At 42.2% G+C, this 27,068-nt stretch overlaps 1 protein-coding gene across 8 annotated transcripts in view; it reads right to left on the bottom strand.

The window, feature by feature from the left end:
- celf6 (CUGBP Elav-like family member 6) overlaps positions 1-27,068 on the bottom strand; it is a 235,643-nt gene that overhangs the window by 189,183 nt on the left and 19,392 nt on the right. For all 8 annotated transcript variants that reach the window (XR_009767677.1, XM_061668797.1, XM_061668788.1 and 5 more), the window contains exon 2: positions 22,577-22,659. Coding sequence is in view for 7 of the 8 variants with exons in the window: in XM_061668797.1 (XP_061524781.1) it covers positions 22,577-22,659 (83 nt within the window). In the remaining variant the exon portion in view is untranslated. The remainder of the gene's footprint in view (positions 1-22,576; positions 22,660-27,068) is intronic.

Below are 27,068 nucleotides of genomic sequence, written 5' to 3'. Positions count from 1 at the left end.
TATGAGGCAATACACTTCTACACCCCTGCCAGCTATTAATGTACAACCTTGGTTGGAAAAAAAAACTACAATGTACTGTATCTAAGCAGGAATTTCACATACATACATGCATCTCATTAAATATTTCTAATGTAGGTGAGTGTATGTATAAAGTGAGTCAAAATGAGCAAGGGTTTTGGGGCAAATGTGTTTGCTTACATGTAAATTGGACATAAGTGGGCAATAGGCCATTGGAAATATGCATTCGCTTTATATCTCTGCATTTTCAACACGGAGAAGAACATCAGCTCTCCCTGACAAAGTCTACTGATACAACCAAAGCTTATATTTATAGTACAGCCATGTAACCGTTTGCAGACACATTCACAAATGATAAAATCAGCTTTATTTTCTTCCCCCAACAAATGCAGGTCTTTTTCCATGGCGCATATGCACACACGCCGGGACTAAATACACTAGAAGCCCAGTTGAGCTCCAGTGGTGCGGGGCATGGAAGGAGTAGGATAAGGCGGTTGCAGGTCCCCGACCACATAATCATCTCCCAGTGAGCCTTCAACCATGCCTCCAGCGTCCCTCCAGAACTACAGCGAGGCTCGGACGAGGGGTAGATAAAGACAAAGAGTGTTTACAGGAAGAAGAAGTTGAATTGGGCTGGTGAGAGGCCTGTTCTGATGGGCGAAGAAAATTGGAAGAAGTGCGAGGGTAAGCTTGGGGGGCCTCTGTGATCACAGGAGAGGAGAACAAGAAAGAAAAAAAGTGAACAGAGACATTAGGAATGACAGAGGAAGCCAAGAATTAGAGCTGACAAGAGGCCCTGCGCTGACAGGAAGGAAGAAGCAACAGGGTGAGAAGGGTGGTGTTGGTGGAGTGGGATGGTGGAGGGGGGCGAGTAGACAGAATTAGACGAGTGAGCGCATCTGTTTGCTTCTCATGAGTGTGCAACGGCGTTGCCTAGGAAACACCAACCGCTTGGATTATGAGCTGATTAGCGAGCGTCCTCCTCCTCGTAGCCGCCACTCAACAATCTGATGCACAATAGCACACGTGTACGTTAAAGTCTTGTAGCACGTTGCATTCACCAGCCAAGACATTTCTCGACATCTCAAGCTGTCACTTTCAATGTGGACATTTCTCGCTGTGTGTGTGAGTGTGGGGTAGGGGTGGATGGGGCACGTGCTAATCTTGGCCCTTATCTTTGCCTGCAGCTCTGCACCTTGTCTACCATTGTCAATCACTGTAGATCAGGCCACCTGACCACCAACCGGGCAGTGTTCCACAGTTCTATATTCTACTGAACAAGGATTTTAAAAATGTCATTGTGCCCCCTGGTTTACACAATAATGGCACTTAGGAGCTATTGAAATGCCAACATATGAAATTGGGTCTTTCTGCAAACAATTTCAAAACTATTTCCAGTTACCGTGAACACTAGCCTACTTGCGGGTTGCTATTCACAAATTCACCTATTCATCTTTCTTCTGTGGAACCGATCCTCATTCACCTATTTGTGTTTTTTTTTTTTTGTTTGTTTGGTTTTTTTTGCTCTTTCTATAACACGCTAAGAAGCCACAAGATTCCCCCCAAACCCTGGTGAATAGGAAAGAAGTAATTGATGTCACGGAAGTATGTTGAAGTGATGCATCTTGATTGACAGACTATGACTTGGCATGTCACGGAGTAGCTAAACTTAGCCTGGGTTGTTAATGGAAGTTACGTAAGGTCTTCATCAAATTGATGATTGCGAAGCGGTGGCATACAACCCATTTCTAGGGTATTATAGTGTTTTGGTACTTCATTTTTAGTATATTTACACTTTAAACTATTAATATAGACAACCTTTTATTGGAAAACATTATGTCAAGGCTGAGAAATGTGAGTTCCACAAGGCGTCCGTTTCTTTCCTGGGATTCGTGCTGGCTCAAGGTGTAGTCAAAATGGACCTTTGCAAAGTTGATGCCGTGACTAATTGGCCCACTCCCACGTCACGCAAGGATGTACAAAGGCTCTTAGGGTTTGAAAATTTCTCCAGAAAGTTCATTAGAAATTTCAGTTCAATAGCCTCGCCTTTGCATGATCTTACTTCGCCACACAGACCCTTTGTGTGGAACCCGCTTTGTCAGTCAGCTTTACAGAAACTAAAATAGAGCTTCACCTCCGCTCTCGTCCTCACTTTGCCAGATCCCAAACAGCAGTTTGTTGTAGAAGTTGATGCGCCTGATACCAGATTCGGAGCAGTGCTCTCCCAGAAATGTCTCAATTACGAATTAATGTCTCAATTACGAAATAGGTGACCGTGAACCACTGGCTGTCAAGGTGGCTTTGGTGGAGTGGAGGCACTGGCTAGAAGGGGCTCAGACCCCGTTTTTAGTATGGGCAGATCACAAGAATCTTGAGTACCTCAAGTCTGCTAAAGGATGAAATGCTAGGCAGGCTAGATGGGCTCTATTCTTCACAAGATTTAATTTCATGTTAGCCTACCAACCAGGTTCTAAAAATGGTAAGCCAGATGCTGTATCACGTATTTTCTGAGAAGATAATTCTTTGTCCGACCCTAAAACCATTTTGCCCAAGTCATGTTTTATTTTTGCTTTGGTTTGGGACATTAAAACTGTGGTAAAAGAGGCTCTGAATAACACTCTTCGCCCTGAAGATAGCCCTGAAAACAGGTTTTATGTGGTCCCGGCCTTAAGGGGAAGAGTCATCCACTGGGCTCACACTAACCGGACTGTATGTCACCCAGGCATTGCCAAAACACAATCGGTGGTCGAACAGCGCTTTTGGTGGCCTAATGTTAGAAAGGATGTTATCAATTATATCAATGCTTGCCAGGTATGCGCTGCTAACAAGCCCTCTCATCAACATCCTTCTGGAGAGTTGCGACCCCTGCCAATACCACAACGTCCTTGGTCAGACATTTCCATAGACTTTGTGACAGGATTACCGGCCTCTAAAGGAAATACCACCATTCTCACAGTTGTTGACAGGTTCTCTAAGATGGCACACTTCATTGTACTGCCGTGGGGGGCGGGGTTCAATATCTGATGGACTGGGAGGGCTACGGGCCTGAGGAACGTTCTTGGGTGCCGTCTGAGTTTATCAACCCAACAAGATGGCGCCTACCAGTGTGGTCGCCTCGGTTACGCGCTCTCCAGTATTGTTTTTGTTTTTGTGTTTTTCGTTCATCTTTGGAGACATTACACAACTCACTTACACAAGGGGAGACTTGCTAACCATCAAGGAGGCTAATCCGGACTTTCTTTCACTTTCACAAATCCGCTCAGTTTTTTCCCCCTGAGTTACACACCCGCGCAGCGACCGCGGTCCTCGGCGCATGGAAATGGAGGCGACGCCACAGAGGGAAGCGAGCCGGCATCCAGGTGAAACTCCGCAAGAGAGGATACAGATTGGCGTTTCCGTCCATCCACCTCGCAAATGTACACTCCCTACCCAACAAAATGGACGAGCTTCATCTTCTGATAAAAACCAGTAAAGACTTTGGACGTTCTGCCGCCATGTGCTTTACGGAGACTTGGCTTTGTGAGGCTGTACCCGATGGCGCCGTCATGCTTCCGGGTTTTCATCTTCACCGAGCAGACCGCATCACAGAGTTATCAGGGAAAACAAAAGGCGGCGTGATATGCTTCTATATCAACGAAAAATGGTGTACGGACGTCATGGAGCTCAGCACACACTGCAGTCCGCATTTGGAGTCACTGTTTTTGAACTGTAAGCCATTCTACTCGCCGCATGAGTTCGCATAATTCATTCTCGCTGGCGCCTAGATTCCGCCTCAAGCTAAGACGAACGCCGCACTGCTAATGCTCAAGTCAACGGAATTGAAAAAAAACACCCGGACTCACCCCTCATTATTCTCGGGGACTTTAACAAAGCTAAACTCAACCACGAACTCCCTAAATGCAAGCAGCACATTGACTGTCCCAACAGGGAAAATAACATTTTGGACCACTGCTGTACTGCGCTAAAAAAACGCATACCGTGCTATACCTCGTTCAGCCCTGGGCTCGTCTGATCGCTGCTTAATTCACTAAATACCAACATATAGGCAAGAAGTTAAATGCGCGAAGCCTATGGTGAAAACAGTGAAAAAGTGGACCAATGAAGCAAAGATGCAACTCCAGTCTGTGCTGTTTAGACTGCACAGACTGGAGTGTCTTTGAAAATAAAGTTTTGTTGTCTGCTTGCGAGCCGTATCGTATTAAAAGTACGTGAACATACCTCAAGCAATCCTCCAAATGTCCTCTCGCGAGCACCGGTGAACACCAACAAACACGTTTTCCCCCATTTTGTTCTTATAAACACACAGCGCGATCCATTATCATTGTCATCGCTATGGTAACGAGTGTATCCGGTCCTGTTTGAGTTTCCAAGATGAAGCCCAGTGATTGTAAAAGATGTGATGCAATGGTATCGGAATACAAGATTTTATTGCAGTAGACTGATGTAGAGCAATCGTGAAAGACAAAATTGGTCTTGGAGGCTGATCCAGGCATAACATGTCATCTGTCTCAGACGTGTTGTCTGTCCCACACCACCAACATGTTTTTTTTAAAAATAACTTTATTGGTGGTCAGATATTTACAGTGCTATGTCAAAAGACACGCGACAAGGCTAAAAATAAACTAGCTTTTGGATTTGAATATACTGTACACGAAGGCGACGTGGAGTAAATGTCTTTTGCGGAGCCGATCGATGACGTCATTGATTGGATCGGCGAATTATGACATTGAAGCAGATCAGCCGATCAGCATAAAATGCAAATTATCAGGCGATACTGATCACGCCGATCAGATCGGTGTAAAGTCTCCCGATTATCCTGTTCAGGTTCATGGGGCGCTGGAGCCTGTTCCAGCTGACTTCGGGCGAAAGGCGGACTACACCCTGAACTGGTCGCCAATCAGTCGCAGGGCACATACAGTTTCGACACGGATAACTATTCGTATCACATTCAGACATACAACCCCAATTCCAATGAAGTTGTGACATTGCGTTAAACATAAATAAAAACAGAATACAATGATTTTCAAATTATGTTCAACCTTTATTTAATTGAATACACTACAAAGACAAGATATTTAATTTGGAAACTGATAAACTTTATTGTTTTTAGCAAATAATCATTAACTTGGAATTTTATGGCTGCAACACGTTCCAAAAAAGCTGGGACAGGTGGCAAAAAAGACTGAGAAAGTTGAAGAATGCTCATCTAACACCTGTTTGGAACATCCCACAGGTGAACAGGTTAATTGGGAACAGGTGTGTGCCATGATAGGGTATAAAAGGAGCTACCCTGAATTGCTCAGTCATTCACAAGCAAAGATGGGGCGGGGTTCACCTCTTTGTGAACAAGTGCGTGAGAAAATAGTCGAACAGTTTAAGGACAATGTTCCTCAACCTTCAATTGCAAGGAATTTAGGGATTTCATCATCTACGGTCCATAATATCATCAAAAGGTTCAGAGAATCTGGAGAAATAACTGCATGTAAGCGACAAGGACGAAAACCAACATTGAATGCCCGTGACCTTCGATCCCTCAGGCGGCACTGTATCAAAAACCGACATCAATGTGAAAAGGATATCACCATATGGGCTCAGGAACACTTCAGAAAACCATCCATCCATCCATCCATTCATCCATCCATTTTCTACCGCTTATCCGAGGTCGGGTCGCGGGGGGAGTAACCTTTGCAAGGGATGCCCAGACTTCCCTCTCCCCAGCCACTTCATCCATCTCTTCTGGGGGGATCCCGAGGCGTTCCCAGGCCAGCCGAAGGATGTAGTCTCTCCAGCATGTCCTGGGTTGTCCCCGGGGTCGGCCCCGGGGACGTGCCCGGAACACCTCACCAGGGAGGCGTCCGGGAGGCATCTGAATCAGATGCCCCAGCCACCTCATCTGGCTCCTCGCGATGTGAAGGAGCAGTGGCTCTACTCTGAGATCCTCCCGGATGACCGAGCTTCTCACCCTATCTCTAAGGGAGAGCCCGGACACCCAGCGGAGGAAACTCATTTCGGCCGCTTGTATCCGGGATCAGAAAACCAATGTCAGTAAATACAGTTTGGTGCTAAATCCGTCAGTGCAACTTGAAACTCTACTATGCAAAGCAAAAGCCATGTATCAACAACACCCAGAAACGCCGCCGGCTTCTCTGGGTCCGAGCTCATCTAAGATGGACTGATGTGGAAAAGTGTTCTGTGGTCTGAGGAGTCCACATTTCAAATTGTTTTTGGAATGGTGGAAGTCGTGTCCTCCGGCCCAAAGAGGAAAAGAACCATCCGGACTGTTATGGACGCAAAGTTCAAAAGCCGGCATCTGTGATGGTATGGGGCTGTGTTAGTGCCAATGGCATGGGTAACGTATACATTTGTGAAGGCACCATTAATGCTGAAAGGTACATACAGGTTTTGGAGAAAAATATGCTGCCGTCCAAGCAACGTCTTTTTCATGGACATCCCTGCTTATTTCAGCAAGACAATGCCAAACCACATTCTGCACGTTTTACAACAGCGTGGCTTCGTAGTAAAAGAGTGCGGGTACTAGACTGGCCTGCCTGCCGTCCAGACCTGTCTCCCATTGAAAATGTGTGGTGCATTATGAAGCGTAAAATACGACAACAGAGCCACCAGACCGTTGAACATCTGAAGCTGTACATCAAGAATGGGAAAGAATTCTACCTAACAGCTTCAACAATTAGTGTCACAGTTCCCAAACGTTAATTGAATGTTGTTAAAAGAAAAGGTGATCTAACACAGTGGTAAAGATGACCCTGTCCCAGCTTTTTTGGAACGTGCTGCAGCCATAAAATTCTAAGTTAATGATTATTTGCTAAAAACAACAAAGTTTATCAGTTTGAACATTAAATATCTTGTCTTTGTAGTGTATTCAATTAAATATAGGTTGAACATGATTTGCAAATCATTGTATTCTGTTTTTATTTATGTTTAACACAACGTCCCAACTTCATTGGAATTGGGGTTGTACATTCACATTGTCACTGAATGGGAACTGAATCCACGCTGCCCTCACCAAAGTCAGGCGAGTGTACCACTTCACGTGACCGGCAATAAATATAAAATATTAAAACATTAGTACTGTTAGTATGCTGTCTAGTTCTGGGTTGGTCTTGAGGGTGGGCAGGTGAGGGTCTCCCCACCAAATTCTGTGCATGCACACTCATACACCCAGCCACTCCTCACCACACTAATCCCGACCGCTGGCATTTTTTTCTGTTAGCGAGCTTTGCCGCGGGGGCGCCTGTAGCCCAGGTACTACAAATAATAAAAAAAAATAAAAAAAAAACATAAAATCCCTTTTGGGCAGATTTAATATTTTTTTTCTTTTTTTGAAGCAACACTGCTTTTATGTGGGGGCAGGAGTGCACCGGCTCCCTAATGCTGGAGTAATTGTAGATAATGGAGTTTTAAGGACAGCTGCCGATGCAGGTTTAAGTAGGATTTGAGTGGAGATTTATGGTGGAGGGAGAACGAGTGGTCGGGTGCAAAAGTTGTAGAGGTGTCAGAGCGAGCGAACGAGGAGGAAGTCAAGAAGGGTTTGTGGAGAAGGAGGGTTTTGCTTCGGCTTATCCCAGCGAAGGCGAGAAGCAGGTGAAATGGGGAGGAGGGGAACTAAACGGCTATGTCCTATTGCATGACAAAAAAAAACCTCAAATAAAACTGGTCGGTAGTTCAGTGTGAAACGAGAGGACGTCTGGCTGCGGGAAGAAGGGGGGAGGTTATGGAGGGCACAGTCTGGATGACTAATTGGGGGGGATGCGAAATGAGGCTTGACTCAATCTACACCCTTGAATAAACTCTGCCCTGCAGCATGCATCAAATGGGCTCCCTGAGTGCACACACACACCTTGATTATACCCTTTCAATGTTACGCTCTGACTCCTCGTTTGGGGAAATTTGACTGCAAAAAAAGGCAGGACTCTAAAGGGGGCATTTGAGATATCGGTCAATACTTAGCAGGGGCACAAAAGCAGGGGAGCAGAGAGTGAGAAATATAATCTAAACGCATCGCCATGAAAGTGATTTGAAAGTGTGGGTGGTGGGTCCGGGGGTTTGGCTCGCTGTTAAAGCAGTCGTGTGTGGCTCCTCGGTTGCCGTGGCACTCACACTTTATGAGGTATGGAGGTGGTGTCTCCCCTTTTAACGATACAGTTTAAAATGAAAAGAAGGAGCTTCTGTCGGCACCAAGGACTCGATGTGCCGAACACTTGCAACCGCCATCTGACCCATTTGAGGCAAAGGTAAAGAGTATTCTCTCCGATCTGGAAAGTTTCACTCAGACTTGAATAAAACAATGAACCTAACCACAATAACATGACAATCCAGCCATCCATCTGTTTTCGACCAATTGTCCTGTTCGAGGGTAGTTGGAATCTAACCCTGCTGGCTTTGGCCAAAAGATAGACTACTAGCTTTTGGCCGCCCGTCAATCACAGGGGACATATCGAGACAGCCATTGGCCGTCACGTTCACACCAACGTCCTGAAGCGGATTACGTAGATCCCATGGTGACTATCCGCTGTGTGTATTACTACACTATCAATGACTTACTAATAGAGTTTTGGATTCATAATCCTGTTTACGTTAGTCTGCCACTAGAGCGTAAGGACAGACTCAATGTCATCTGTCCCTCCCAACTTAATGTCCATTTGTCTGCAATCATTGTAAGTGTGGTTGTTCATGTGGGGAATTTTTGTGTAGTTCCCGTAGGAAGAATGCCTAATCATTGTTTGGGCAACCAATCATGGTCATATTTCACCCAGAGTGAAGATTCCAGAATGGATGGCATAAAACTCTACTTCCCAATGATTAACTCACCTGCCTACCCAATGACCAACGGTTGGTCATTGGGCAACCAAACGATCCCCACATACCTCATGACCTATTGACTGCTCAACCTAACTATCCATGTACGTATCTTTCTACCTAATGTCCGACTAACCTAACTACAATGGCTATAAAAAGTCTAAACACCCTTGTTCAAATGGCAGGTTTCCGTGATATAAAAAAATGAAACCAACATTTTAAAACATTTTACCATTAATGTGACCTATAACCTGTACAAAACAATTGAAAATATTTTAATATTTTAGATACAGGAAGTAAAAGTAAACAACTGAGATAATGTGCTTGCACAACTGTGCACATCCTTTTCTAACTGGGGAGGTGATGATTCAGAATTAACCAATCACATGTAAGCTCACGTTGAATGGGAGTCAGCACACAACTACCACCATTTAAAGTGCCTCTGAATAACTCAAAATAAAGTTATAAAGTTTAGATGTTCTGGTATGCTTTTACTGACAATGTTGGTGGTTTTGTTTTTTGCTTTCTAGCAAGTCTACAGGTTTTGTGCTAACACTTAGCTGTTCACAATCGCTTCCACCCTGACTAAGGCCCCATTTCCAGCCAAAAAAAAAAAACACGATACTAATACCACTATATTTCACTGTAGGTTTGGTGTTATTTTGGTGATGAGTAGTGTTATGTTTGCGCCAAACATACCCTTCGGAATTATGACCAAAATGTTCAACCTTGGTTTTTATTGGACCATAACACATTTTCACATATGAGATTTCAAGTATTATTGTTTTTTCTTTGTAAGATAGGCGTTTTTTTAAAAGTTTGCTTTATTTTTTTGTAAGATAAGGCATATTGCCACCTTTTCCCATAGCCCAGACATGCAGTACAAAGAATGATTGAGAAGGATTGTGGTCAAATGTACTAAACAAAGTGTGGTCACATGCACTAAACAAAGGGTTGTAAGATGTGACTACAAAAATGTAAATAAAACACTACTAGAATAGCAGAACTTTATTTGTGACTAACCAGACACTATAAATGGTGGCAGGTGTGTGCTGACTCCCATTTAACATGAGTTTGGATGTGATTGGTACCGAGCAACATCCCCAGTTATAAGAGGGTGTGCACAATTGTGCAACCATATTATCTCGTTTTTATTTTTACTGCCACTCTGGAAAATATTTTATTTTTTGATTGCGTTGTCCAGATTATAGGTCACATTAATGGTGGACAAAGTCTTTAAATGATTTATCTAGGTCTCCTCTTTTTTAATCGCAAAAACCTGGACTCTAAACAGGGGTGTGTAGACTTTTTATATGCACAGTATGTAGTATGAGCTTGGCTGTAAGTGAGAACCAAGTACAGCATTGAAGCCAAGAATTGAATACCATCTACCTACCATTCGACATTCTAACAGGACAATATGTTGCACTTATGCAATATTGATCTGACAAACAGCATGTGTGGCGGAGACTTGCGCTCTTTGTGAACTTTGTTGCAGTCTTCTTCCTTGTGAGTGTGGGGGGAATTATAGTGAGACATTGACAGTGATTTATTAAAAGGTAGCAAGGCAGTGGCCTTTTTGGCCCAATTGAAACTTGTGTTGACTTTGCTTCATCTTTTCTGTTTGCCTTTATTCGTTTTCTGTGATGTGAAAATAAAATAGATACACCTAACTAATTCCATGAGGGAAATTAAGATGCTTTTTAAGCAGTGTTCCCAAAAGAATTTAGTAGAAAATTGTATAAAAACAAATAATGTTCATATAACAAGACTATATATTCTAGCGATGTTAGCATGCCCAAGCTTAGAACTTACACCCACACGCAGTTGTGGACATGGCATTATGAAAATGCTGTTAAAGTTGTTCTGGGCAGCACGGCACAGAGGGTAAGCATACCCTCTGAAACCGGAGGACCGCCAGTACGTATCCCTGCCCGAGCGCATCTCGTCGTTGTGTCCCTGGGCAGGACACTTAACCCAAATTGCCTACGAATGAACGTGGTTGGGCGTTCAGTGGTTTTCGGAGGGGCCGTAGGCGCAGAATGGCAGCGATGTTTCAGTCAGACTGCCCCAAGGCAACTGTGGCTCCACAAGTAGCTTACCACCACCACGGTATGAGTGAATGAAAATAATGCATGAAATTGTAACGTGTCTTTGAGTGCCTAGAAAAGGGCTACATACAGTAAGTGTAATGCATTGTTATTATTATTATTAAAATTGTTCACAATCCTCATAAAAATGTGGTAAATCATTAAAACAAATCATTATATGATATATAGTATTATATATTAGATCATGGCACGGTGGCCGACTGATTAGCACCTCTGCCTCACAGTTCTGAGGACTGGAGTTCATATCCTGGCCTCGCCTGTGTGGAGTTTGCATGTTCTCCCCGTGCCTGTGTGGGTTTTCTCCGGGCACCCCGGTTTCCTCCCACATCCCAAAAACATGCATTCATTGGAGACGCTAAATTGCCCATCGGTGTGCATGTGAGTGCGAATGGTTGTTTGTTTGTATGTGTCCTGCAATTGGCTGGCGACCAGGTCAGGGTGTACCCCGCCTCTCACCCGAAGATAGCTGGGATAGGCTCCAGCATTCCTGTGACCCTAGTGAGGAGAAGCGGTACAGAAAATGGATGGATATTCGATCATTTTCAAATGGATGTGCTGTGTAAAAAAAAAAAAAAATATATATATATATATATATATATATATATATATATATATATATATATATTCTTATTCTTAAAAAGGGTTAGTTTATTTTTTTCGTTCTCTTCACTCAACACATTTTGGAGGGGCTGTTTATTTTGGTGGGAGGTGAATAAGGATTTTACTGTATTTTTGATCTGTTCAAACCCACTACATTTTGAGATAAATTTTAGCCTTTTATATTTACTAAAATAATGTTAAACTTGTCATGAGCTTTGCCCTGCAGTTCCCATGTTGGAGCTTGGATGGCCCTTTGCGCCCCTCTCGCCCTCTCTCTTTCTCTGTCTCTCTTTTTCTCTTCCCATTAATCAGCACCACCTCGGCCGTGCACATTGTGTCAATCAGCCTTCATCATCATCACCTACATTTAAGCCTGCCAGATCTAAGACTCCACTGCCAGAGTATTAACGTTCACCCGTGGGACACCGACTCGGAATTTACACGTAAGCTACGACACTCCTCGGAATATTTATTTTTCTTTTTTTTTTGTCCTGTTCGGCTGTTAGGTCAAGCAGAATGGAAAATCTGTATCCCTTTCATGCCGGAACAGTTTTACTGTGTCACAGTGGAGTTTATAAGCTTCCGCTGTGGTATTATAATTGAGGTTTATTGAGAATCAGACTTGATCAGTCGAACAGAGCAAAGTTTCTAGAAGGGAAAGAGAAACAAAGACAAAAGACAAAGCACTAATTGTAAACAGGATGAGAGAAGTAAATCATTACATTATCTACAACAATGAAATATTTAATATGAGTGTTGCATGGGGCTGTAGTGCTACACCTTGTGAGGGAAGGACAGGACAAGATAGAACAGGACAAGGACAGGAGAAGAAGCATGCAGGACAAGGGTCGTGAACCCGACTGTACAACTGAAGTGTGGTGGCATTAATTATGTGAATTATAAAAGTCTACAGGACGAGAGAATAAGTGAGGGGATACACAAGCGATTTGCCTCGCAATATTTCTGACCTCCATGTCCTCAGTGATCCTTCAGTGTTCCCCGCCTTGCTGAACTCTTCCACCACACCGTCAAGCCATCTACCTGCTCACGCCACCGCCTGCCGCATGCTCCCTGTCTCGACGACCCGCCAGTACGCCTCAAGGATCCACCTCTGAATCTCTTCTCAATAAACCATTCTCCACAAACGTCTTCAGCCTCCGCCTGCTTCTGGGTTCAGTTAGACTTAAGACCATCGTATCGTGACAAAACTCCTTGAATGGCATTGAGTTCATCAGCTTGCATTGTCCACAATTTAATAAAATATAAATTATATAAATATATAGCGAGTACTACTATCTTTTATCGGAACAGATTTTTTTGGCTTGATTGATACAATATTTATAATTTTTATATGCACAATAAAACATAATAAACTGTTACATAGGAAAACTATGTGACTGTTTGGAAATGAACACACACGCAATGGATGCACACACATGCGCGCGTGCGCACACACACACACACACACACACACACACCTACACACACACTGTTGTGGTGTGTAGTGTAGTGTACAGTGTGACTCATATGAGCCCACCATCAGCAGTTATTCCCAGTGCAATAAAAGAGGCAGACTAACTAATGGAACCACCCACACACAAAGCATACTTTTTTATTTATTTATTTATTTATTTTGTAATCACACTCACCATCTTCACCAATATACACACATACGCACATGCACATACGGGCTTTGTCCCAGCCCACTCATTGCTCGTTAGCTGCTACGTGGCGTGCTTGTTTTTTTTTTTTTGGTTTGGTTTGGTTTTTTTCCATGCTGTATCTTGCGGTCGCTCGCTGTGCTGCTGCACACACCGACTTCCCCGAACAAAATTCCTCCCAATTACCATTTGACTTTCCCGCCATTTCTCCTTGTCTGCCCTCCTGTCTTTAATCAGCACGTAAACAAGCACAAGGTCATTGTCTTCCGTTGACTATAAATGGAGGGAGATAAGAGGACCGTGCATGTGGTTAATCCTTTGGACAAGCTGATGGAGGAGCTTGTCTTGGTGATGCTGGGCTCATAATTATGTTTCATCTTTTCCTTCTCTCCCTCATTGTGACTCAGCAGGTTACAAACCACTCCCACTCTTTCCCCATTTTCTGTCCTGAACAAGAGTGTGGTTTTATTTTTGCCTCGGCATGGATACTGTTGGCAGCATGGTGTACTAGTGGTTAGCATGTGTGCCGTAGATTCAAGAGGTTGTGGGTTTGAATATCAGTTTGCATGTCCTCCCCGTGGTTATGTGGATTTTCACAGATACTATGGCTTCCTCCCAAATTCCACAATCATGCATGTTAGGATCATCAAAGATTGTAATTTGGCCAAAGAGAGGAATGTGAGTTTGAATTATTTGTTTTCGGGTTCCCTGTGATTGACAGGCCACTAGTCTCGGGTGTACCCCTGCCTCATGCCCAAAATCAGCTGGGATTGGCTCCAACTCACCTGTGACCCAAAAAAGGAATAAAGCGAGAGATAGAAGAATGAACACTACATTGTATATTTGTGGACCTCTTCTGAGATTGTGAAGGAGCGGTAACGAGGAAATTGTATGGATGGAAAAGGAAAGTACTGGAACCAAAGAGAATGGTGAAAAATAGTGGTAATGAAAGAAGTAGAGGGGGAAAGAGTGGATTTGGATGGAATAGAAAGGTAAAAATGTCGAGAGTGAAAGAACCCGGTAGGCGTGAAAGTAAAGTACCTTAACTAAAGTAAAAACTACAATGGAATAATGGATGGAAAGGAAAGAGAATGGAGGATGTTGAATTGAGTTCAGACCAAATGGATAAAAGGGGAAAAAAAACAATGGGATGCAATAACATTTGAAAAGGAAGAGAAACAAAGGGACAGAAATGGATGAATGAATAAATTGGAGGTAAAAGAACAGAAAAAGTAGAAAAAAGAGAAATAAATTGGCTAGGACAAGAGATGGAGAGAATGGAGAGTTGCGGAAGAATGTGAAACAAAAACAAATTAGAAGGAAAAGGAATGGAATTGAAAGGGAAGAAAAGTAACCTCATTGAATGGAAACAATAAAACGGATTAAAATAATAATTGAATCAAACTGAAAGTGGGAAGAAAAATATTGATTTTGGTTGTACCTTATGAAATACTTGACAATAAGGGGACTCCATGATCAAATAATCAATTAATTTCTTTTTGGGGGGGGGGGGGGGGGGAAATCTCTGAATGTTCTGAACTCCTGTTTCCTTGCCAGTGTTTTATTGAGCAGAACAATGATGCAGGAGTTGTGCCGTAGTAAGGAAGACATGTGACTCGAGTCCCCCACCTCTGCCTTGAGGGCCTTGGAAGGCGCTTATAAATGAAATGTATTATGATTACTATTATTATTATTAGTCTGCCAGAAGTCAGCAATGATAGGCACAAGCGCTCTGTCACGAATGGGATAAGGGGTGTAGATGATGGCTAGACAGATGGATTGAGCCCTAGTCAATGGTGGCTTCTTTTCTAGTCCCAATCTATTCCGTGGTGTGCACTTTAATAGGCAACATTTTTATTTCCAGTAGGAAAAGAAACTCAAAAGGAAAGTCCTTATTTTTTGGGGGGTGGTTTATTTGTTGTTAAACTGGCTGATCTTGCTGTAGCACAGACTTAGATTTTTCATTGGTTAAAGAAGTGAACTCTCCCAGCTGGCAGCCCAGCTTAGAAGTAGCGGCCCAGCCTGACTATAAGTAAACTAAAACAACTTCAAAGCATTCCTTCGTGGAGCGATTTCATTTCCTTGCTATTTGTCAGCCTTCTCACCATTCTTTCTCTCACATTCTCTCTGTGAAGCAGGGATGTTAACAATGCTGTCCCCCCCCCCTACATTTACCAGTTCTGCCTCATTACAGCGAAAGAAGCAGCTAAATTAGTGCAGGAGAGCGTGCACCTGTCAGCGAGTGGAAGAGACGGTGGTGGCGAGGGGAAGGGAAGGTAAAGGAAGCGCTTACTTTAGCACGCTTATTAACCAAACTCGGTCGACTTCTCATTTTCCAGCGTCTGCTTCATTATTAGCGACGTTTCTACAGCAGAGGCAATATTTGCTGACGGATCAAAAGTGTCTGGCCCAGTTTTTTTTTTTTTTTTTTTTTCTTTTTTTTTTTTTATTATCTTGAAAGATTTAGACGATAATCCCTTCTTAATTTGTCCCCGTGGTCATTTCTGAGGGGAAAGAGAAGGTCGGTCTCATAAGCGCAGGGTCAGAACTTGTCATAAATTAACCTCCTGCGACCCTGCTTCTTTATGCGGGGACATTACATGCAGGCTTTTCCATCTCACAATCAGAATGCTTTTTAATACCGGCACAGCACAGCACAGAATTGGGATGACTCACGGATGAAAAAAAACAAACTTACATTTTTGGGATGTTTAAAAACAAAAACAACAACCCATGACCCAAATGAGCCCAAGCACTATAGAAATGGATGGATGGATGTTTACTACAATCCAAGGAAGGACTGCATTAATACAGTTCTCTTAACAATTAAGAAATGCTTAAGCGGTACGGAAAATGGATGTGCTGATTATGTAAGGAAGCGGAACCTGAGATATTGCACAACGGACCAGTCGCCAGTCAATCGCTGGGCCAGCACAATGTCATCCCTTGTAAGACACCTCATGGATTTTTTCTCGTATTTCATTTTGGCGAAGTGATTGTTTATGGTATCACACATCACTGAAGGTTCAGTTTCAAGACACACATGAGGAAAACTGGTCTTCGGAGACCCCATTGTCTGCTGCCGTGACGCACTGGGACTTGAAAACCGGTAGCGAAGAGAGGACAGTTGGGAAGATTTGATTTGAATAATTATTACTACTACGACATATACAGTATATTGTTTATGACCCACCCAAGAAAACCCCCACCCTGATCTATGGCACTAACTGATCTGTATGTTAGGGAACTGTTGATTTTAATGACAATCTGCTGGATCCCTTTTTATACTTCTACCAAAGCTCCATACTGTACATCCTTAGCATACACATCAGGTTTTATCAGCGTTGTGTCCAAGAGTGTAGAAACAGAGAGCATGTGGGATTAAAAATGTTTGTTCTTGTTTGTTTAACCCAAGAAGATTTATCGTATAGACTATATCGTTTACAGCACCAGAGTTCTTGAGCCTTGAGGCCTCTAAAACCGCTATGTGTCCCACTCGTCTGACCATTACTTTGGGCTTGCCAAATTTACTGGCTGCTTCTAAAAAATCAACTGTTTTGTATAAAATTTAAAAAAAAACATTGCCGCCCGTATCCGTCTGCTAGGATTACCATTTAACACAGTCCAAGGTTGAAAATCCCATCAGATGGAACAAAATTAATTCCTGCGTAATAAGGACGACTAGCGGCCACATAACGGGGGACAATGCCGAGTTCATACCACACGTGAGTCCATTCACTCCCGAAATAGGTGCGATGGCTCAGTGCAGTGCTGTGGCGGGGTAAATACCTTCATCCCGCTGGGATATGAAAGACAATGGGCCGTTTTCATTTCTTTTCTATAGCAGACAGTAGAAGGAAAATGATACAGACTTAATTGATGATTAGGAGTGCACAGGGATCATTTGGAGAATTCCCGCATCCGGTTTCTCAACATTTTTTCTTTTTTTTTTAGACTGGACCTTTTGTAGCATAATTGCCGCTGCTCTGGGGGCTCTGTGGGTGGAATAATCTCACGCTAAGGACAAATTGATCAGCAGCAGACACAATTAGTCCCACTAAAAGATACATAAAGGAACTGTGATGTAAAACTAAAGAGGAAAAATGGACTTGCTGGAGCTCAGGGTAAAACATACACCTGGAAGCCCGTAGACAAGAACCCAACATATGTTTCATTTGGCTAAATCCCGTATAAAACAGCATGTTTTACACAAAAACACCAAATCTGGAAAATCTATGAACACATTATCACTCAGTTCTGATAAAACTGCTCCCATAAGACACGATGAATGACATCAATTGCTTTTTAAATTGCATTCTTTTAGGGACCTATACAGTATCAGGCCAGGAATCTTAAAACCATCAATCAGTACATTCATTATTTATCCACTTCACTGCAGGTTACATTTCTGTTTAAGTCCAGTCTTCTTGTATGGTCTGACATGGCTGCCTATGCAGTAACTGTTCATGTAGTCATTGGGCACGATGATCTTACCACCATTTTCCGTCTGCAGCGACAGTTAACCGTTAACTTCAACCGTTAAGTGCTCAACCTGTCAATCATTATTGCAGAACTACTGATTAATTGTGACACTCGTCAATGTTTGGGCATTTTATATAAGAATTAGACGACGAGCCTGTTTGTACGTTTATAGTAGCACATAGAGCCTGACAAGTATACTTTTTTCATGACGAATGGAAATAAGATTATTTTGCCAAAATGAATCTTTTTCAATCTTTTTTTTAAATGTTCAGAAATTTATGAGACAAATACAATAACATTTGCACATAGCATGCACGCCAATAGCTCTTTGGCAAGTGCACCATTGTGGTAGCTGTGGGACGACATCCGATCTCCTCCTGACCCCATTTTCATATGATGCATACATGAGTCAATCTTTGGAATTTTCCATGGCGGAAAAAAAGCACCCTACCATTGTGGAACACATTTCCCCCTGCAGTGTGCTCATTGAGCGGCTTCATCACCAACAAAGCATACAGGTGCTGCTTTACACCCCCCCCCCCCCTTCCGCGACCCCCCCCCCCCCCCCACACACACACACACACACACTCTTCATCCTCACAAAGACATTGCAACTTTACATATATGAGAACTCATCACATTACACAGAGTGTGAAATCAGGAGTCGATGTGGAAGTAAAAGCAGACGAGATATTATGCATGATGGTAGGAGGAAGATAAAAACAGAGAAGCTGTTGTGTGTGTGTTTTTTCTTATCCTCCAACATTATAATTGGCTTTTGGGCTTCACTCGTGCCCAATTAGCATGCTTGTTACACGCAAACCCTAGCAGCTAATTGGCCCGAGAGGAGAGAGTCGCGTGGCCCCCGAGAGGAGAGAGCAGCATTCATTTGAAGATTAGCGCCTCCAATGTCAGGAGGCTGTTTGGCAAACACTTGTAAGTAACATTTCAGTGCAGCAGCAACTGCAAATATTAGTTACACTTCCTGCCTTTATGGCCAAATGGCATTGCAAATGAGAGGATATGATTGTTGTAAGATGTTTGGGCAATCAAAGAGGCACTTGGATTTACTTTGGGGGAAAATAAACTTCAAACATGTCTTAAAAGCATTTTTCTTTATCAATCAATCAACAAATCAACCAGTCTTGCTGCTATAATGATTGTCTGTATGAACAGTGACTGAATGACATTTGAGCGATCACAGATAACGTATATGGGCACTAGGACTGACTTGGGGGAAATACCAACTCGTAATTATCCTTGTGTTTCTTGAATTGAAATAATATACACATCTCGATAAGTACTCCCCCAAATTTGTGTTATAATCTAGTTTCTTTCTGTAGTTGCGAATCGGGTAGAGCTACAAATCAGGTCCGAAAGTAATGATCAAGTCAATGAGCTACATCACAATCAATCAATCAGTAGTGCTGATGTAATGATTGGCACGTGAGACCCACCTAATGACTGCATGAACAGTGACTGAAAGACAGAATATGATAGTTGTTTGTGAACGTATTTGGGCACTAGGGCTGACTTCAGAGGGCTTCAAAAATGTCCTTGTGTTTTCTTAAATTGCCAGTCAGTGGTGCACCTATAATGACTGACAAGTGAGACCGCTCAATGACTACATGAATAGTGTTTGAAAAGTCAGCTACTGCAATCAGACTAGGGTTGCATGATATTGGAAAAAAAATAACATTACGATTTTTTTTTTTTTTTTAACCCTCCGATATATATTGCGATGTCAAAAAAATACAGGATAACATACAGCACACATTTATATTTTTCGTTCTCTAGAAAAACTATGGTCAATAGAGCACAAAAGTATACAGAGTCATTTGTATTAAGTCTACTTTTATATAAATTGAGCAATAGTCCTTCCAGACTTGAGGTTAAAATCATCTTTTCATGCCCAGTAATACTGTAGATAGTCATGAGTACATTCCTAACACCATTACTTGTTTTTAATCAATCTGTTATTTTAAACCTATGTTTTAACATGGGCATTAGTATTTCTATATTTGAGTGCATTTTTTTAAGCAAAACACATTGTTGTGTACACCTGACGTTTGTGCCTTCAATAATGCTGTGGCTCTCCCCCCTCTCCCCAAGTGTAATCCGTTGTGAAATGCATTTGTTTGTCACATTTTGAAGAGAGATACAGTAAATGGAGGCATGTAATTATTTCCCGTGTCCTCATTAATAGTTATTATACAAAAAAATAAGTATTTAACTCTCTGGGCTACTCCATGTGTGTTGTTTGAAGGGTTATAATTTACCATAACATCGCTACTAATCTTATTAGCATGTCCAACCAAGTCACTGCTGGTCATTTATTAATATTACTGTTGGTTGACTGCATATCAATGCAACAACATTGTGCAGGACGCTGCGATGTGACTATTGCGCACACATACATTGCGATGACGATGTATGTGATACGATATATTGTGCACCCCTAAATCAGACCATGCAGAAAGCTAGGAAAAATGTACACTAGACTCTGTTGAATATGTGTTTTATTTCTTCAGTTCTGCTCATGGTCTTTACATACAATTCATCAAGTAACGCTAATGAAGTTTGCTCCAGGAGAATTCAAATCATTCCCTCTCATGCGATTCCCAAAACAGTGCAAGATTAAGTAAATAAGCAAAAGCAAATTAAGGAAAACTTCTCAGCCAGTGTGGCGATGATGTGATAATCGTGACTTCTTGCATATTTGAGCACACACGCATGCACGCACGCACACACACACATACACTTGTCTTAATAACATTATAAGGCTATATTCAGTGGCTCTTTTCATAATATCTTATAATGATACAGTATATTACTGGAATATGATATTTTTACAAAATTTATCTCAATGAATATGGCCTACGTCAGTGTATTTTAAAAAGGTATAAATAATACAATTTTGTATAAGACTCTCAAGGTAAGGCACTTGGTGACATAATTGTTTTGACTATGTTGTGGTCTTTGCGTGAAACTTTTCAATTAAAGCATATAATTTGTCGATGGAACTTATGAGTGAATGAACGCCTTATCACATGCATATTAGTCAATTGGTGTACGGAGTTCCTGAGCCGGCACATTGAGGAAGGGTACACAGTACTTATACAGTACTTAGAATGGATATAGAATGTCGACTTGCGGGTAGCCAAGCCTAGTCACAAGTCGGCATTCTATCCCTGATACAAAAAGCCTGCATATTAGCTGGTTGATTTCAACTTTACACTGCTATCTTATGCAAAATGGGGAAAGGCCATCGTAGATTGCCAGTGGGGCTTAAGATTTGTGCATCATTTAGTAAGAAGTAAAGGAAAAAGTTATGTACCTACAGGATCAAAATTCTCACATTGAGAGGGTGCTTCCTTTGGTTCATGCCCTACCCCTTCATCAACCAGTCAGGCGGCATCCTAGAGTAAACCTGCTAATTAACACCTCGTCATGAAAACATTTGACTTCCTTGGTGGATGTAATAGTATCGTGGATGTAATAGTATCTTCTCACGTATCGGCGTGAGAAGCAGAACCAAATCAGATGAGAAATCACTGCTGGTTATTATCATGTCATAAGACATTCACTGACATGTGGGAGTAGGGGGGAAAAAAGGCTTTTGTATTGCCTGACAACTATGCATGCATGCGCACACACAGACACACGCACACACACGCACACACACACACACACACACAAACAGAGAAGGACAGCACAGGACATCTTTATTAGCTGTCAGCCTGGGCCCTGCATGAGATTGCAGGACTGACCCCTCGCTGATGTGCTGTACAGGGCCAATGTTTACCCAAAGCCGGCAGAGCAGGCCATTAACCTCTTTCGAGATAGAAGACAAACGAGAGTGTCCCGTCTTGAGGCCAATAAAGACAGAAACCATCATGACAATCATCTCATTACTAAGCCGCATGGGATGGCGGGATGGTGCAACGCCCCCAGGGATGCTCTTCGGCTGCAGGTTGAAGTACCTCAGATACCCTGCTGAGTGCAAACGTGATTAACCCAAAAGTAGGAGGTAGACAAACACCCCCCCCCCCTTCCCCCCAAGTCCATCAAACACCTCTGGGCCCCTTCTTTGCACACAATTCTCCTTCGTCCCCAACCACCTCCAGCCCCCTGGTGGTTTAAGATCCCGCAGCTTTGATTAAAGCGCCAACCTAGCGGGGAAGCTAAAGTGGGGGGTTGGTGGTGTTGGGGGGTTGGGCAGTGTGTGTGGGCAGCGGTGGGGGCGGGGGGGGGGGCGGGGGGCGTTTGAGTTGGGTTCCCTCTTTAGGACCCACAGGCGTAATTCAATCACACCTCGATAATTCCCCTGATGTGAGAGCCTATTCCCTACTCACACACGGAGTGCAGACACATAACCTGCATCGAGGGCTTCCTCCTGGGATGGCTTTACGGGGCGCCCGCCACCAGGCAATTTTTTTATTTATTTTTTTAACCTATGCCTTTTTCGTCAGACAGACATTGCTTGAATTGTAAAAAGTTATCCATTCGCCGAAGGCTAGACGTATGGAGGAGGACAAGGAGAAAATAAATGATGGCTGGAGCAAAAACAGCAGATGGTGATATACATGGTTAAAAGAATTGTTTATACTTACTGTTTGATTATATGTGATAATGAGAGAGGGATTCCTCAAGGCAATTAGTGTTTGCGGCTGCCATATTGTGAGAGGACGTGGGGAAGGACAGATGTTATGAAGTAGCGCTGATCAAATATCTTCATTCAGGTGATTTAGTGTAATAAGACACCACGAGGTGAGTTAGACCACTCCCTCATATGTGTGTGAGACAGGTTGATGTCTGTGTAGGTCTGTGGGGTTGGGGGGTTGGGTGCTGAGCTTCAGGGACAATAAGGCAGAAGGATAAACTTACCCCTGGCAGAGTCTTCTGTTCATGGAGGGCGCTCTGGGCTTTCAGTGCTGACTCTCTGGCACAGTATGTAAGAAAGGCACATCCTGCAGAGAAAAGAAATATTCTAATTCTAAGTACCTTATAAGTACTGTTTAAAAAATAAAAACTAGAGAATGCAGTGGTGGCAGAAATTTCATATGAATGCTGTAAAATATTTGTCGTTGAGCCAAAATGCAGACGAACGGAAAACAGCAATGCTTTTTAATACAGGGCATACAGTAGTGTACAATTTAGTAGAGTGATGCAAAAATATGCAATTTATCCCCATGTGGCTGTGAACAAAACAGTAATCCTTGCTTTCCTTCCAGTGCAATATGAATTTAAACTCATTTTACAACATTACCCTTATAAATAATTGACTTATATATCATTTAATTTATGCCTGAATCAGAATATAAGACAAATTTGGTCTTTCACGATTGCACTATGCCAGACTACTGCCATAAAATCTTTGCCGTATCTCGGTCAGACAGTGGCAACACTACACTGCGTGTATTCCGATACCATCACATCCTGTCTTTTAGGATCACTCAGCTTTATCTTGTCAAATCAAACACTGTCGAGGAGGTGTAACCAGAAAACGTGTCACCTTTCATCACAACCGGATACAACCGTTACCACGACGACAAGTCACCTGGTGCTCGGGAGATGACATTTTGGGCTACCCATTCAAGGACTGCTGGAGGTATGTTCATGTACTTTTAATACAATACGGCTGGGAAGCCGGCAACAAAACGTTCTGTAGCATAGCAAACTAGTGCCAGACCTAACGTTTGCAGGAAAACATACCGGCGTTCTGTTGAATCATGTTCTAAAGCTTTGGTAAACATTGGTTTGGGCACGTGAATAAATGTTAACAACGGCGATCAAGTATGTTGATACATATATATATATATATGTTTGACCGGTCAAAATATGCAATCCTATTGGCCGACTTCAAGGTGTGCTGTCGGAGAGTTGTCATTGGTATGTCACACTACAAGGAAGATATCACAAAAAAACAGATATAGATATGCTAGACTTTTCATTCTGGTGTCGTAGGGCTATCGTAGGGCCAAATCGTTGATCATGGATTATGTCACACTACAAGAAGTTTTGTCTTCGCCGACAAAATATGTCGGGCTCTATCTGGGAACTCGCCCGCAATAGCTAATTAGGCCAATATCGGAGCTAAAATCCTGTAGTCTGATCTACGCATTAGAGAAGATGCGCCAGAAGTGTGCATGTACATGCACATGCAGCGAAGCGAAGACTCTTTAAAGTCCACTAACTACCCAGGCTAAACTTATATCCTCCCTGACATACAAATAGCTTAGTCTCTCAGTCTAGATATATCATGTTAACATACTTCCTTGACACCAATTCCTATTTAGACAAGGCTCTGACAACATCTTATGGCATCTTAAGGCAACAAAAAGCGAGAGGCGGGGTACACCCTGAACTGGTTGCCAGCCAATCGCAGAGCACATATAAACAAACAAACATTCGCTCTCACATTCACACCTACTGTCAATTTAGAATTTTTGATTAACCTACCATGCATGTTTTTGGAATGTGAGATGAAAACCGGAGTACACGGAGAAAGAACATGCAAACTCCACAAAGGAGACGCCGGATTTGAACCTGGGTCCTCAGAATTGTGAAACAGATGCGCAACCATGCTGCCCCACAATACATTCTTGATTGTATATTAATCCATTGCAAAATGTTGTTTTTGAATAATAATAGAATGAAAAAAAAAAATTCCCTATGGATTTTGTGTGAACGCAATGAGTCTTTTTACTAAAATCTCAAAGAAACAAATGACTCTGAGGGCTATAAAAGTAGTAAATAAATCATGGCAATCTCCAGAGACCATGTTAGTGGCTGTAAACAGTATATGTCATCAAAGCTTCTTCTTCGACATTTAGTGGGTGCCTTGAGGCTATGTGACTTCCATCCATCCCATCTTTCATTTTCTTCCCAATATTTCAGATTTCAAAGTGTTTGGACTACAAGCAGTAATAGCTAAACTGTCTTGAACAAGACATGCATTTAGTTCTTGATTGGGTTTGAATTGGTTAAGATATTACTTCTGTAAAATATTGAAAATGAATAATAATAGGGAGTGGTGGGTCGTAATGCGCTTCCGATAACATTTATTTGTTGAATACATTGTACTTGTCAGAGTAGTTTTAATGCAACATAAATTTTACTTTAATTGTTTATTTTTGTTAAGAAGAAACGCTACTTTTACTGTGTTATGTTGAGCTGCATTCTACGTGCTACTTTTTTTTACTTTTATCCAACCATTAGTGAATAGGGGCAATAACTGGGAATTGATCCCAACAAGTCAGCTCTACGAATGTAAAATATGCGAACCACTACAATATCACTGGAAACATCGTGTCCAATTTCACACGTATAAACCCCGAAATCCTTTCCCCCCTTTCACCATTTTTTTTATGTTGTGTCTTTTCTACAAAGGACTTTCTGGCCCGTTAAAAAATGAAATTACTGTTGTTAGTTATTAAATGGGCAATCATTGTCTTTGTAAAGACAGATTATTTTTGCTCCCCCGTTCGTCCAGGTAATACAAACCGGATTCACCAAAAGGGACTAATTTCAGGAAGACGAGAAAAAGGGTGTGTCAACGTAATATAATTTGTGACCATTGGGGTAGTATGAAACGATGGGTGAAACGCAAAAACTCCTGTCTGCAGGTTTTTCTGATAAGATGATTTTACTTTGACACATCAATTGCATTTTGCCGAAAAAGAACACCTTTTTTGTTTTGTTAAAAACATACATTTTTGGACTTTCTGTTTGGTGGATTTCACCTTGACAATGAGGATTTTGCAAGAAAACAAGTTATTCTTAGTTTTCACACAAAAAATAAAATAAAATAAAAAAACTACATTTTTCAGATTGGAAGTTTTCCATTTCGGCCATCGATATCCCCCTTTACTAACTCAAATTCCAAAACTGTACTGATCTACTTTTCAAGCTTTCATCTAACACCTCAAATTTTACAACCTGTATGACACAAAAGGGCAATTCATACTTAAAATGTCTCAGATCTCTGCTGGCAAGACACAAGGCTCATTTTTGACCCACTCATAACTTCATATAACAAGAGCTTTATTTCTAACTCCCTACTGGGTCAAGCCAGAGCTGGCCTCTTATTTTTTCCTTTGTAGTTTCAACCCCATGAGTCATTATAAAAAAACAACTATGACATGAAAGTTGCATCATCTCTGAAGAGCGCTCGGCAAAAGAAAAGAAAAAAAAAAGGTTCCAGGAGGTAAACATGCACAGATAAACAAGGCACTAACAAATGTGCGACAGCTTCTGTCAGGGAGTGTGTTGTGTGTGTTGGGTGCACAGCTGACTGTGGGTGACCCCATTCAGCTCGAGGTTTTGCACCGTGTAGCATAATTTCCCATTACTACATGTCACAGCGGCTGCCAAGCATTCCCACGAGAGGAGCACAACACACACACACGTAGACACACACACATAGTGATGATAACCTGTTCACAGCATATAGTCGCCCCTGAAATCGAGCGACTGGCACCCAGCCAAGTGCGCTCCCTTTCGCGACAACCTTCACCCGCTACCAGACACTTAGTAAGGAGGAAAAATCTCCCCCAGAGACGCTGATGAAACAGCATGGCATACAAGCAAAGCAGAAAAAGTTTGGGAACCCCCCAGGGGAGGGAGGGAAATGCTCCTCATCCTCCGCGATGTTACAAAACTGTGAGTCGAGGCCTCCGGATGAAGGGAGGCGGGCGTGTCAGTGCGATTCGCGTCTTTGTGTCACATGTACTTTGCTTTGACAAACACTCGCATTCATATGATGATTGGAAAAGCATCAGGGGATGTGCCTCACTCCCTGAAATATCAGTGTGCCATGCCTATGAGTGATTAACATGTGACAAAAATGTAATGTCAAATACCTCAAACATCAAAAAATCTAATCAAATCAATATGATTCTTGTTTTGACAAGATTAATAGTTTTCTTTCAACTGCAACAAGATGTGGAAGGGAGTTCCTGCTACGCTATATTGCGATGTGAAATAATACAGGATTAGAGTTAATTCAGTAAATTTCATTTTGTACACAAACTAGTTCAAAGTTCAGTTCACCATTCCAAAAATGAACTAGTTCATAGTTCTTTTTTTTTTCCAATATTGTATGTTACTGATGGGCTATTACCCTCAAAATACTGGCATTTCATTTCCCCATTGTTGCCACCCATTCAAGTCCACACTAGTAGCCAGCTGCAGCTTTCACCCTACAATCTCAATAACTTTAGGAAAAATGTGTTGCTTGAATGGTGTTTTTTTTTTTTTTTAAAGAGGAATTAAAACAGAAACATTACTTATGTCCTGAATGTGCAAACAAAACGGTATGACAGGAACGATGATGAAAGAACATTGATAACTTTGCATTCCCAGCAGTTCTGGCTAT

Source organism: Phycodurus eques, chromosome 2, assembly GCF_024500275.1.
Source record: "Phycodurus eques isolate BA_2022a chromosome 2, UOR_Pequ_1.1, whole genome shotgun sequence".
NCBI lineage: Eukaryota > Metazoa > Chordata > Actinopteri > Syngnathiformes > Syngnathidae > Phycodurus > Phycodurus eques.
This window is presented reverse-complemented; position numbering and strand designations above follow the sequence as displayed.